Genomic DNA, 14,703 nt, shown 5'->3' with positions numbered 1-14,703 from the left:
AACAGCACAGCATATAGCAAACCTTGTCATCTCATCCAGTGCAGCAAAGAGCTAGAAAATCTGTGTCTCTCCTAATAAGGTGGTCTTGAAATGGATCCGAAGAAGAAAATTAGCTAGTCTTGTGTGTTGCTTGTTAAACACAATTCACTCAAAAAAACACCTCCTGGTAAAATACCTGTTCCTTTTCAGAATACCTGTTCCTCTCACTGGTCCTCCCAGTCTTTGTGGCCAGGTGGCCACAGAGCTGTGGCCAGTGAAGGGTGTGGGCTGCACACAGTCCCCCTTCAACAGCCAGACTTTACTTAATATTCCTGTCTGTAATGGCTGGTGCCTTCAGCGATTCTTCCTGGAGATACTGGGATTATTGCACATTGGGGACACAGCCCAGACACGTGCACTGAAGTGCTCGTAGACTTTCAAATTTATAAAGAAAAGGGGTGGATGAGACCCACTTGCTGTCACTAGAACAGCTCCTGTGCTTGTCTAGGACCGGCGTAGGAAAAGCTAAGTGGTGTAGGCTTCATTTTTAATTGGTGTAATTACCAGGGAGGGCTTTGTTATGGTTTCCAGGGGTATCTTAGTCTCTCCCATCATGTCAGGAGCATGAACCGATGGTGTGATGGAGGTTCAGGAGAGGCTCAGCAGGTGTCTGTCTAAGATGAAGCAGGGAGTGGGCTGTTATCAGTATTGCCAGGCTGGTTTTTGAGCTGCACCCAGCAAAGGAGACCTGCCAGGAGCAGGCCTTGGGCTGTCAGGGAGGCACAGCAGCCCTGCATCGTGTCTCTGGTCCTCCTCTCTATCCTAAGTGGTCTTCATTTATTTCTTCTTGGTATTGTGCGATACGCTCAACAGGACATCTTCAAACAAGCAACTGAGGACAGGCTGACAAGTGCCAAGGAGCTGCCTTACTTTGAAGGTGATTTCTGGCCCAATGTGCTGGAAGAAAGCATTAAGGAGTTGGAGCAGGAGGAAGAGGAAAGGAAAAAGGAAGAAAGCACTGCAGCGAGTGAAACAACAGAGGTGAGGAGACTTTATGCGCTACATTTCCTTCTGGCTCGCAAAGTTGACCATTAATGCTTCAATAAATTAGAGAGTTCAGATGCAGAAAACTAGGAAAGGAGGTCATGCACATCAAGACGTTAAATCAGGGTTCCCTTTAATGGGAATTTCTGGTTTTCTTCTTGGGTAACAAATATACTGATGGCTTCGTTTGGGGTTGGGTTTTTTTAATAGAATCAGAAGTCAGTTATGTCAGTTCAGCATCTCTGTTCTCAGAGAAATCTGTTCAGCTACTTTTGGATTGCATCATGACGGCTACATTTGCTTGCAGTCGTTTGGCTGAGCTGCTGCTTCACACCTTTGCAAATCACCTTCAGTATTTGCATTTTGAAAGATGCTGTATTTTTCAAAGCTGAATTCAATTTTGCTGTTATTTAAGCAAAGGTACTTGCGGTCGTTTGCAACGGTAGGGGGTTAAAAATTTAAAAGTATTTATTGCAAGCTTTTCACTGGTGTGAAATGTTGGTCCTGTTGGTGGTGGTCCTTCACCAGTGTTCTCCCTTTGTTTATTAAAACAAAACAAAACTTTCTCAGGCTCCTGAGAAACTTAATATTCATTTTTATTTCTGTCTTGATTGTATCTGTATCCAAGTGGCCTTGGCACTTTGGTACTGTCCCTTTTACTTGTGATTTGCAGTAAGGTGTTTTGAAAATAAGTTTGTTGCTATGGTTTTTTTATGGAATCATAAAGTTAATAGTTTTCACCTTGTTCCTTCTGAATGTAACTTTTAATATTGAAATATTTTAACAAATACAGCAGCGTAACAGTAACTGGAAGACGAGGTTTGGAGTTTTAAGTCCAGTCATCTTTTGCTAACAGCATTGCTTTCAATAAATCATAGCACGGCCTTCCAGTGACACATTTACATCTAAAAGGGGGGGGAAAAAGGTGTTTTTAAAAGCCCAGAGCAGCTAACTGTGAAACCCATCCAACGTGTGTGCCTAAAGTGAGAGGATGCAGCCTTGGCTGGTAACATCCCTGCATTCCCACTGAATGCCATTGACATTGCTTGGGGGGGTCGGGGAACAAAATCTCCATCCAAATTGCTAAGATGCCATCTGAAAATCCAACAAAAAAAACCATAACAGTGTGATCTTTGGCACTGGGCTCAGAAAAGAGAGTGAAATTAAAAGCCTGAGAACTTGTCCAGTCACTTTAGGGAGGAAACTATGCCCAGCAATGGACCTCTTGCAATGAATCTTTGCAATTTGCCATTGAGATGGTACTGATTGTATCTATCTCTTCTTAAATTCTTAGTCCTAAACTTTGTATATGTGGAGAGAGAGCTTCTTAAAAGTCAACATGTGCTGCCAGTATCAGTTAAAGAGAGTCTAAAGAGGTGATAAATGTTCAGCAGTTCTTGAAGAAGGCTCTGAAGGGACAAGGCTCACTGAGTAATGGTAGCGTCAGCTTCTCTGGCAAAACTGGCAGAATATGCTAAATGCCATCAAAATAATGCAGTACAAAACCAATCTCACAGCTGCTTAAAACATCTTGGAACAGCTTTGTAGGATTGACCAAATATAACCTTGTTAAAGGTGGAGTAGAAAGAAAACTTAGATTTATACTATCAGCTAAGTTTCAAACTATTCTTTAAGTTTTAAACCTATTTCTTTAAATTTTAAATCTACATTGATGGACTAGAACATGGAAGCAAAGGAGAACATGCCCTAATTCCATCAGGGTGGTAGAAAATTTGGGGGTCGTCAAGATAGGAATATACAATAGCTCATTCTTTAATTTCGTCAAATCACGTAGAGCTCTGTCTGGTTTCCCATAAAATAGTATTTTAATTTCCAAACAGGTTTGGTCAAAAAGTAAATAAAATTAGTTACAGAAAAGCCAAGATTGGACAGGGAGTTTCTATCTAAGCCTAATTAATGGAATAGAATGATGGCAGCAGTTATATATAGAATTGCTTTCTTTGGTTGGAATATTTTTGTTTTCTTTGGATGAATATGCTTGTGGATAAACCCTGGGTTTTCTTGTACACGGTGTTCATGAAAGTTTCTTGCTTGTCTGTGTGTGTGTGTATATATATATATATCAGAGTATTTCAGTAGCTTATATTTAATGTCATGATAACCACCATTCTAGCAGTTAGAGAGTGGATTTTTCCTGAGCGCCAAGCTCCCTGCTGAGGGCTTGGGATTTTATTTTTCAAGGACATGAGAAGTCGAAGTTATTTCTGTTTTCACAGGTCACCTAAATAGCATCATTTGCTATTTTTTACTCTCTTTACTTACCTCTAGTACTTGGTATATGGTCACCGTGGTCTATGGTGGTGTAACTTAAACACAAGTGAAGATTTGAGGGATTTTATTTTATTTTCCTGGAGCAAGTCTTCAGAATGGAGAATAATGTATTCTGTTAGTTTCAAATCCTGCGTGTTCTTATCTGTGTGCTAGCCCTACATTAGTTCAATAAAAACAAACAAAAAATTAAATCTCAAGTATGTGAAACCCCAAATGCACAGCAAAGCAAAATACTGCACTCCTGGAATTTTTTTTCAGTCCATTTGATTTGTAACTCCTTTTATCATCAAATATCTATAGGATCCTGTAAAGCAAGCGGTGGAAGCTGAAGTACAGTGTTTGAGAAGGGAAAAAAAAAATGTAAGATACGAATTATTTAAGGTATATGCATACTTTAAAAATCTATTTTTAAACAGCATTTGAATTTCTTTCCTTGCCAGTTTGGCTTTTGATTTTTTCCTGGAAGATAGGATATATTTAACACAGGAGGGCTGATTTGCAGGCCTTGGAACAAAGTTCTCTTACTGCCAGCAGAAGCGTTTCGCTCTCGGCTACGGGGAATGGGAGAGGGCTCTATACAGTGTAACGCCTTTCCTTCGCCTTCATTGCAGGGAAGCCAGGGCGACAGCAAAAACGCCAAGAAAAAGAACAACAAAAAAACCAACAAGAATAAGAGTAGCATCAGCCGAGCTAACAAGAAGAAACCCAGCATGCCAAACGTGTCCAACGACCTGTCTCAGAAGCTCTACGCCACCATGGAGAAGCATAAAGAGGTACTGTCAAAATACCCTGCCTAAAGAGAGGATGTTGTTCCTGTAAATCCGGGCGTGATGATAGTCAGAACTGAAAAATCAGGAGGAGTAAAGCTTGTGATGGCGCTAGAGTTTGGTCTGTTGCATAACGATGTATTGGAAGGGATTAGCCTGAACTAAGTTAATTAGATAACGTTTGTAGCGCACACCATTACCGCAACAGAACACGAGCTTTTTCCTGCAAGATTATCTAACCTCATAGATTTTTAAGTTTATTTTTTTCCCCCCCGTTTATCTGCAGGTCTTTTTTGTGATTCATTTACACGCTGGGCCTGTAATTAACACTCTGCCTCCCATTGTGGACCCTGATCCATTACTTAGCTGTGATTTGATGGACGGGCGAGACGCCTTCCTCACCTTAGCCAGAGATAAGCACTGGGAGTTCTCCTCGCTGCGCCGATCCAAGTGGTCCACGCTCTGCATGCTGGTGGAACTGCACACCCAAGGGCAGGATCGCTTTGTCTACACGTGCAACGAGTGCAAACATCACGTGGAGACAAGGTGGCATTGCACTGTCTGTGAGGTAGGTGTATATCACCGGAAGCTTCTGCTCTCTCTTGCCCTACAGCCAAGCTTGATTGGTTTTTCGGGGAGGTGTTGCCTAAAGTTCCTCCAAATTTTCACTGAATTTCACTGAATTTTAGAGTTGGAAGGGACCATAGAGATCATCTAGTCCAACTCCCCTGCTGAAGCAGGATTGCCTAGAGCTAGAGCATGTTACTCAGGAGCATCCAGGCGGGGCTTGAAAATCTCCAAGGAAGGGGACTCCACACCCTCCCTGGGCAGCCTGTTCCAGGGCTCTGGCACCCTCACTGTGAAGAAGTTTCTCCTCATATTTGAGTGAGAAGTTTCTCCTCATATTTGAGTATTTGAGGAGGTAGCTTCTGCAGGGCTTGGAATAAATTAAGCCTGTCCTGATAAAAGGGCTGCTAAGCCTGAAGGGAAGGTGGCTACCACAGTGGGCTACCTCTTCTTCTAGACTAAGTGCCTTTAGTTTCTTGACATGGAAAACACCAGTACTCTGGAATGGCTACTCCTGTGTTATCTGTCCCACTGTGGCTCCTCTACTAAGTTTTGAACTTAATATTAAAGAACTTTAGGACTGGGCAGTAGGTGTGACTGTGTCAGACTGGTCTGACTCTGCAGGACACTGTCTCGTCCTCATTCATGGATGTCCAGGAGAAAAGTTAGTGTATCTTCCTGCAAGGTGGCTTTTCTTCCGTGGTGGTCTGTGTCATGAGGAGCGCAGCCGGCACGTGTTCAGGCTGCCGCAGAGCTGGGCAAGGAGGCTGCCATGACTCTTCATCATTGTCTCTTCGGGCCAGCATTAGAGGGTGCCTGCCCTTCAGATCAGCCCAAATAATTGCTTCCTAACCCGGCTCAGTGCTTTTAACGACCAGTCCTTTTACAGCCTCCATCACTTCCACTCAACTGTGCTAGAGAGCAATTATGCGCGGAGTTACACCGGCGGACCTGAGGAGGAGGTAGCTTCTGCAGGGCTTGGAATGACCCCTGGCTGCAGCTGAACCAAAAAAAAAAATATGGTAGCTTCTGCAGGGCTTGGAATGACCCCTGGCTACAGCTGAACCCAAAAAAAAATATTAAAAAAAAATAGTGAATAAGTGCAGCCTAGTTTTAACACCACAAGTTATTGCCAGGTCTGTGGTGGAAGAGTCTTAATTAATCCCTCCGAGGAAAGCCTTGAACGGGGCTTCTTGAGGCAAGGCTGCAGGAAACGGATCGTACACACCAGGGGAATGAAGTGGTGGAAGGAGGGATGGCTTTAGGTGTCTTCTGGGTACTTCTGTGTGAGGAGTGCCCTTCCTCCAGCAAAAAAGGTCAGGGCAGTGAAAATGCGGGTGTTGGAGCAGGTTTTCAGATCAGTCTTAGCATGAAACTCGCGCTCGATTTGAGGGTCATTTTAGAGGCTAAAAAAATACATATTTCAGTGTAATTACTGACTAATAATTACTACCCTAAGAACAGCTAAATGGAGAGCCAAACCCTGTTCTTTAAGCACCAGCGTAGGTTTGTCTGCTGGAGGTTTTGGCCCTCCTCGTGTAGGTACCCCAGACATCACAGAAGAGTAAGCAGTTCCTGTTATCAAAAGGGAAAAACAAAAAAAAAACAAACAAACCCTGCAAGATATTTTAATGTAATAAAAAAAAGACCCAATTACAGCCCCTTTTTGCATTGTTACCCACCATAGTCAAGACTTGTGATCACAGGCTCGCTTTGCTGTGGCAGCCAAGGTGGCTGCTGCCCCTGGCTGCCCGGTGGTCCCTGCCCCAAAGGTCCTCTCCCTCTGCCGTGGTGACGGGGCAGCTCTTCCCAGCGTGTGGCTCTTGTCCTGCTTCTCCTCTGCTGTGAAACCCTGCAAGATATTTTAATGTAATAAAAAAAAGACCCAATTACAGCCCCTTTTTGCATTGTTACCCACCATAGTCAAGACTTGTGATCACAGGCTCGCTTTGCTGTGGCAGCCAAGGTGGCTGCTGCCCCTGGCTGCCCGGTGGTCCCTGCCCCAAAGGTCCTCTCCCTCTGCCGTGGTGACGGGGCAGCTCTTCCCAGCGTGTGGCTCTTGTCCTACTTCTCCTCTGCTGTGTGTTTGCACCCACTGAGACCCAAAGTGGGCTTCCACAGCAGGCTCGTGATGCTCATCCAGCACCGCGCTTACTCTCCTCCTCTTTTCCTGGTTGGGCTGGTGATCTCTAGACAACTGAACCCCGGGTTTTCTTTGCTTTTGCAGGATTACGACCTCTGCATTAACTGCTACAACACTAAGAGCCATGACCACAAGATGGTTAAGTGGGGCCTGGGTCTGGACGATGAGAGCAACAGCCAAGGAGAGCAGCAGTCCAAGAGCCCCCAGGAGTCACGCCGACTGAGCATCCAGCGCTGCATTCAGTCCCTTGTCCACGCCTGTCAGTGCCGCAACGCAAACTGCTCCTTGCCATCCTGCCAGAAGATGAAACGGGTTGTCCAGCACACCAAGGGCTGCAAGCGCAAGACCAACGGTGGCTGTCCGGTGTGCAAACAGCTCATAGCTCTTTGCTGCTACCATGCCAAACACTGCCAAGAGAACAAATGCCCCGTGCCATTCTGTCTCAATATCAAACACAAGCTCCGACAGCAGCAGATCCAGCATCGCCTGCAGCAGGCTCAGCTCATGCGCAGAAGGATGGCCACCATGAACACCCGAAACGTGCCTCAGCAAAGTTTGCCTTCTCCTACCTCAGCAACGCCTGGTACCCCTACGCAGCAGCCAAGTACACCGCAAACGCCGCAGCCTCCTCCCCAGCCCCAGCCTTCTCCTGTAAGTATGTCACCGGCCGGCTTCCCCAGCGTGTCCAGAACTCAGCCCCCCACTACTGTGTCAACGGGAAAACCCGCAAACCCGGTCTCCGCACCTCCTCCTCCCGCTCAGCCCCCGCCGGCCGCCGTGGAAGCGGCTCGGCAGATCGAGAGAGAAGCTGCCCAGCAGCAGCAGCAGCTCTACAGGGTCAACAACATCAACAATGGTTTGCCTCCTGGTCGCCCGGGACTTGTCAACCCCACGGTGGGTTCAGTGAACCAGATGCAGCAAGTCAGCATGAATGTACCCCGGCCCAACCCTGTGAGCGGCCCGGTGATGTCCAACATGCAGCCCGGGCAGTGGCAGTCGCCCCCGATGCCGCAGCAGCAGCAGATGCAGCCGGGAATGGCCAGGCCGGTTATGCCCATGGCGACGCCGCAAGCGGTGGCTGGGCCAAGGATGCAGGGCGTGCAGCAACCGCCCCGCAGCATCCCCCCGAATGCACTTCAGGACTTACTGAGGACCTTGAAATCGCCGAGTTCTCCCCAGCAGCAACAGCAAGTTCTTAATATTCTTAAATCCAACCCTCAGCTTATGGCAGCTTTTATAAAGCAAAGAACAGCCAAATACGTGGCTAACCAGCCCGGCATGCAGCCGCAGGCGGGCATACAGCCCCAGCCAGGGATGCAGCAGCCGCAGGCGGGCATGCAGCAGCCAGGCATGCACGCCCAAGCAGGATTGCAGAACATGAACGCCATGCAAGCGGGAGTGCAGAGACCCAGCGTTCCTCCCCAGCAGCAAGGGATAGGAGCCATGAATCCCCAGGGCCAAGCGATAAACATCATGAACCCCGGGCACAACCCCAGCATGGCCAACATGAGCCCGCAGTACAGAGAGATCCTGAGGCGGCAACTGCTGCAGCAGCAGCAGCAACAGCAGCAGCAGCAAGGAGGGGCCGGCATGGCAGGGGGGATGGCAGGACACAACCAGTTCCAGCAGCCTCAAGGCCCGGGAGGTTACCCTCAAGCCATGCAGCAGCAGCGGATGCAGCAGCACATATCGATACAGGGGGGTTCCATGGGACAGATGGCTCAGATGGGACAGCTCAACCAGATGGGCCAGCCCGGCATGGGGGCGGACGGGGCCCCCAACATCCAGCAAGCCCTGCAGCAGCGCATCCTGCAGCAGCAGCAGATGAAACAGCAGATAGGGTCCCCCGGGCAGCCCAACCCCATGAGCCCACAGCAGCACATGCTCTCAGGACAAGCGCAGGCGTCTCATCTCCCCGGCCAGCAGATCGCCACCTCCCTCAGCAACCAGGTGCGGTCCCCAGCACCCGTTCAGTCTCCCCGTCCCCAGTCCCAGCCGCCACATTCCAGCCCGTCACCCAGGATACAGCCCCAACCGTCACCTCACCACGTCTCTCCCCAGACTGGTTCCCCCCACCCGGGACTCGCGGTCACAATGGCCAGCTCCATGGATCAGGGACACTTGGGCAACCCAGAACAGAGTGCAATGCTTCCACAACTAAACACCCCCAACAGGAGTGCGTTGTCTAACGAATTGTCTCTGGTCGGTGACACCACCGGGGACACATTAGAAAAATTTGTGGAGGGTTTGTAGCATTATGGGAGCATCACTTTTTTTGGTTTTGTTTTGTTTTGTTGTTTTTTTTTTTTTTTTTCCTTTCGTGTTCTTGGACGTTTTGTACTGAAAAATTTCAGACATCTGGGTTGTTTTGAATCCTAGATGGAACTGCTGCTTCCTACACATGGAAGAATGAATTGCTGTTTAAAAAAAAAAAAAAAAAAAAAAAAAAACACAAAAACAATACAAAGAATATATTTTTTTGTTAAAGCCAGGCGGTTAAAATATCTGGTCTCTTTTGTGGGTTTTTTTGGTTTTTATTTTTTTGTTGCTGTTGACTCATACCTTTTTTTTAAACGGGGAAAACAAGTTCATTATATTCATATTTTTTATTTGTATTTTCAAGACTTTAAACATTTGCGTTTAAAAGAAGAAAAAAAAAAAACCAACAAAAAACAAAAAAATAATATTCAGAAACTGTTTCCTGAAATAATGCAACATTATAATGTATCCCGGTAACTTTGACACGTTGCGGGAAGATTATTATTTTTTTTTTTTTTTTTTTTTTTTTTTTTTTTTAGAGAACACTGTGCCAGACAATAAACAAGGAGAAACGACTATTTACTTATAGATCAAAATATAGATTACATAAATCAAAATACTTCTGGGGAAAAAATGTATATCAGTTCAAAGTTCTTGGATATTTTTCGTGGGGGGAAGTTTTTTTTTTTTTTTTTTTTTTTTTTTTTTTTTTTTTCTATAGCGAACTCTGCAGGCGTTTGAAGTATTACCCCGGGAAAGATAGGAATTGACTCTTGCACACAAAAACCACACATTGGCCAATGCCAAAATCCTTGTCTTGCAGATGTAGAAATTGTTGCTTTGTTTCTCTGATAAAACTGGTTTTAGATGAAAACTAGGGATGATCACTCTTAGGCCGTGCTGATTTGAATAGAGAAGAAGCATTCTTTTCTTTCTTTCTTCTGTGTGAAACTTGAAATGAGGAAAAGCAATTCTAGTGTAAATCATGCAAGCGCTATAATTACTATAAATAAGAAAAAAAAAAAAATCCAAGAAGATTCAATCACTGTATAGAATGGTAAAAAGAAAAAAAAGAAAAAAAAAAACAAACTCATTTCTTACTTATAATATCATATTGTTAAATAAACTGTGTGCAACAGACAAAAAAGGGTGGTCCTTCTTGAATTCATGTACATGGTATTAACACTTAGTGTTTGGGTTTTTTTGTTATGAAAATGCTGTTTTCAACATTGTATTTGGACTATGCATGTCTTTTTTTCCATTGTATATAAAGTATTGCTTAAAAATTGATATAAATTACTGAAGTTTTTAACATGTATTCTGTTCTTTAAAAAATCCATGTAAGAATGTTTAAGGTTTTTATTTATTTATATATTTTTGGATCATGTTCTTTGTTTAAGACATGGCTATTGAATATATTCACTCATGACACGGAGCAGCCAGAGGCAGCGCGAGGAGCGGCACCATCCCTGGAGCACTGTAGGTAGTAGCACCTCTGTCCGACACCGCCCTTTTTAGCCATCGTTTTCCTTTCCGGGGAGGGAGAGGAGAAAAGGGGGAGGGAATGGTTCCCGTTACGTGGAATTATTTTGCAGGTGTTCATCCCTAAAGGGTTAACTGGAATAAATTATTAATAGCCGTCGCTTTTTAAAAAAAAAAAAAAAAACAACAACAAAAACAAACTGCATTACTTTAGAGAAGGATCACCAACGAAAGGAAAATAGAGAGTATTGAGTTAATTCTAGGCTAATTTATTTAGTCTACAGTAAAATATGAACCTATTGACTTTAACACTATTTTTCTGCTGTTAACTCTGAGTCTAGATTTGAGGGTTTTCTGTGGAATAAAAAATAACAAATCATGTACATGTTCCCTTTAATATCCTGTCACCAGTCCCTCCTGTTCCTGGGATACTCGCCCCTCCTCCCCCCGGCCCCGCGATGAATCGCTTTCTGGGAGCTAAAAAGCCCAGGGAAACTTTTCCCAGCATAGGTGTGAGCTTAAAACCCCACGATTTAACCTAAAAAACGCCATCAACTCAGACCTCCAGGCTTCTCGGTTCCAGCAAAACCCAGCAAGGGATCCTGCCCGGCGGGGAGCACCGGGCACCCTCGGCTTCTTCCTTAAATTAGCGCTTCCTCCAGCCTCACGTTTTCATAGGAACGGCGTTGGGGGGGGACAGGAGGGGGGAGAGGAGCAAAGGCTTTATCTCAGCTTTTATCCCCCTTCTGTGAAAAGGGGAGCGCGCTGCGGCGCCCGCTTCGTTTCTTTTTTAACTCGTTAGAGGGTCTCCGCTTACACTTTTTCTTGCAAACTTTTAACTATTGTACCTTTTTTTGGTTTTTTGGGGTTTTTTTTCCACCGCCGTCAGATTCATCTGCCCACGCAACCGTCTTCAGCAAATTCAAGATGTCAATAGTTTGGGGCTGTGGGGTGAGGTCAGTGAACACTTAACCCAAAGCTTGTCCGAAAGAAATCGCTGTATAAAAAGAAAACAAAAAAAAAACAAAACAAAGATGGAAAGCCCTGATGCTGTGTCTCATGCTGTGTACTTAAAAAGAGGGGAGAAAAAAAAAAAATAATACTATATTTGTGATCAAAAAGAGGAAACTTGAAATGTGCTGGTGTTTCTAATAAAAGCTGGTAAAACTGCTTGGATTGGAGGATGGTTCCCCCTTGGCTGGTGCCCGCTGGGATCGGCGCAGCCCGACACCCGAGGTTAAGGCAACCGCACTCAATCTCGCTAATACCTTTGAAGTAAATACCTTTTAAGTAGTGTCTGTTTTAAAAACACCGGCACCGCTTCCGGATTTGGATAAGCCGAGTCCTCTTTGGAGCACGGAGAGGTGGCGTGGCCCGGGCTGCTGCTCCCTCGGCTTCCTGCTCCTGGGGAAAAGTGGAAAAAACCAAACCAAAACAACAAAAACCTGATGGGAAGCAAACACTGGAATATTTTTAAGTACAAGCTGAAATAGGTTGAGAGCACAGAGCAAGGGGTAGGTTTAGATCTGACAATCCCAGCTCCACGGAGCGGTTGTTTTAGGTAAGAGGAGGTGTTTTACCAGGAAGAAAAGGGAAATGCAAAGCTGAAGTCCAACCTGAGGAGGGGCCGGGCTCGGTGCGAAGCCCCTGCAGTCGTGGGGGCTTTGGTAGGAAATTCAGTGTGTCTGAGGACTGGACGGGCGTCTGATGTCTGGGGTCCTTGCCCGTGTTCGTGGGGGAGGTGCTGTCCGTAAGGAATGGCATCGCAGGAACACAAGAATTTCTAAGGCAAGAACACACTGGAGGTGACTGCAGGATCGTTATCGCCAGCGGGGATGGCAAAGACCTTCCCCCTCACTGAGTTCTGGAGGGGGAAAAGGTGCTTAAATCCGAACAATTTCGTCCTCTGCTCTTCTCCTGCCCACCGTGCTCTGCTCTCTGCTGCCGGCCGTCCTGGCTTCCACCAACACTGCTGCCCCAGCAGCCTGCCACTGCCTTTCTCCTTGCTGCCACCACACCAGCTGAGGTTCACCTTCGTGGCTGTCCCACCAGAGATCTTCCTGCAGCACGTGTGCCAGCGCTCCCTGCTCTGCTCTTCCACCTGGACTCGTGAGAGCGAAGGGCTGAGGAAGAGGAGCCCTCCTGCGGGGCGGCACAGCAGGTGCCCAGAAAGCTGGGGACAGGAGCCCCGTCGCTGACCGAAGGCAGCAGCAGAGCATTCCTTCGAGTCGGCGGCAGCGAGTGCAGGCAATTAACAGCGCACGAGGTCATCTGGGTGTGCACCAAGAGCTTCTCCCAAAGCCAATCACAGCCCGTGGTTTTCCCGGAGCAGTGAAGATCGAGAAGCCGCTGCGGAGCTGAGGGAGCGCAACAGAGCACACAGGTGGAGATCTCAGGATCAGGATCTCAGGAGATCAGGAACGGGGAGATCTCAGCCACCCCCAGGTGTGTTCCCAGGATAATGGAAACGAGCCTGGAGAGAGGAGAGGGTCTGGCCCCTGCAGTCCCCAAGCATTCCCCGCAGGAACACGCTTCATGGCTTCAGCGGTCAGAGCGGACCCAGGCAGGAGGGTGAGGCAGCGCAGGGTGGAGGCCACGGGTGCTTCGCAGCAGGTACGAGAGCTCCGGTGCGGCAGCGCGTCGGAGCAGTCAGGAACACGCTTCATGGCTTCAGCGGTCAGAGCGGACCCAGGCAGGAGGGTGAGGCAGCGCAGGGTGGAGGCCGCGGGTGCTTCGCAGCAGGTACAAGAGCTCTGGTGCGGCGGCGTGGCGGAGCAGCGAACGCAGCAGGAGGAAGGGAGTGTTCGAACCAGGCTCTGAAGCCGTTTTGGTTTTGGCCGCAGCAGAGGGAATCTCGAGGAGGGGCCGGGGTGGGTTCCAAAAATGAGCGGTGGATCGGCGCGGTCCCAAGGGGAAGTTGCGAGCGGGAGCGAATTGCACGCGTAGCTTTTCCAGCGAGCTCCCCTGAGCCCGGGGGGTACAAAGCTGTCTCTGTTCGGCGGCCACGGTTCCCTCCTGAAGGCCCTCGTCTCCTCTGTCTGGAAGTGGTTAGTGCTCACTGAAACGAGACCTGCTCTGCTCCATCTTTTATTTTTAGCTGTGGTGTTCGTTGAGGCCGGGCTCTGCTCTCACGCACGTTCCAAACGCCGCTCTGGGCAGAGCAGTTTATTTCCTCTCTCGCCCTCACCCCGTCCAAAGCCTTTCTCCAATACCTCAGCCCTTTAGGTCTTGGTGATCGATGCTCACAGCAGCCCCAGGAATTCCAGGGGATTGGGAAAATGAGGTATTAAGCAATTTGCCCAAAGTTGAGCAGGGGAGCCTGGCTGAGGTGTGGCAGGGGGGGCTGCTCCCAGCTCCAGCTCAGCCTTCCCTCAGCCCCCTCCGTGGGGAAGCTGGGAGGGACTGAGTGTGCTGAGCTCTGCCGGCTCCAACAGCCAAGCTCCTGCCGCGGCCTGTGGTGTGAAATGGGCTACCTGCAGCAAACCCTGGGCCAGTAACTGTGAGGGTACCCTCATGGGTATCTCTATGGGGAGAGGAGGGTGGTCTTGTTACCTTTGCCCGGCCACCTGCTGCTAACAAGTCCTCAGGGTAGAAGGAACATGGAAGGGATTTTAACCATCGAAATAGGAAAGGTTTGGCAGCGGTGTCCAGGACTTGGCATCCACAGTTATGAGCTCCATTGCAAGATGCAGGAGCCTTGAAAACCAACAGTAGAAAAGGCCCCTGGCACAGGCCAGGATCTGCTTGGCTGTGGGTAAAGTGGGGTGAGCTGAGCTGAGCAAGGAGGGTCTTGGCGTGGAAGAGCTGCTGGCTGGCGCCAAGAGAGGTGGTTTTCCTGGAGGAGCTCGGGCAGAGCGGCTCATCCTGCAGCACGAAACCTGCGTGGGGACTTCCCACAGGGCAGGTGATGAGCAGGCACCAAACGGCGGCTGTGGCTGGTGGGGTCTGTGTCTCCCGGGTGGAAAAGGGCAGTGGCAGAGGCAGGGGGTGGTGCACGATGGGCTGCACCCCACGCCATGAGGAGCGTATGGGCACACCCAGGCAGGAGGCATCGGACTCTCCTGTCAGGGCTGGAGCTGGGCTCTGGGGGCGAGGGGGAACCGGGGCCCTGAGGGGAAGGGGGGCTGTGAGAGAGAGGGGGCCCTGAGGGCAGGGGTGGGGGTTGTCGGG

General features: G+C 48.1%; 1 protein-coding gene across 1 annotated transcript in view; it reads left to right on the top strand.

Moving 5' to 3' along the window:
- The window catches only part of CREBBP (CREB binding protein), a 94,392-nt gene extending 85,142 nt beyond the window's left edge, over positions 1-9,250 (top strand). Inside the window, exons 28-31 of the mRNA XM_014936593.1 lie at positions 853-1,020; positions 3,927-4,088; positions 4,369-4,650; positions 6,877-9,250. Coding sequence (XP_014792079.1) covers positions 853-1,020; positions 3,927-4,088; positions 4,369-4,650; positions 6,877-9,045 — 2,781 coding nt within the window. The 3' untranslated portion in view covers positions 9,046-9,250. The remainder of the gene's footprint in view (positions 1-852; positions 1,021-3,926; positions 4,089-4,368; positions 4,651-6,876) is intronic.
- Positions 9,251-14,703: the final 5,453 nt, after the last annotated feature.

The sequence above is a fragment of the Calidris pugnax genome, unplaced genomic scaffold (assembly GCF_001431845.1).
Source record: "Calidris pugnax isolate Ruff unplaced genomic scaffold, ASM143184v1 scaffold17, whole genome shotgun sequence".
Classification (NCBI taxonomy): domain Eukaryota; kingdom Metazoa; phylum Chordata; class Aves; order Charadriiformes; family Scolopacidae; genus Calidris; species Calidris pugnax.
Note: the sequence above shows the minus strand (reverse complement) of the source record. Positions and strands in the feature narration are given on the sequence as shown.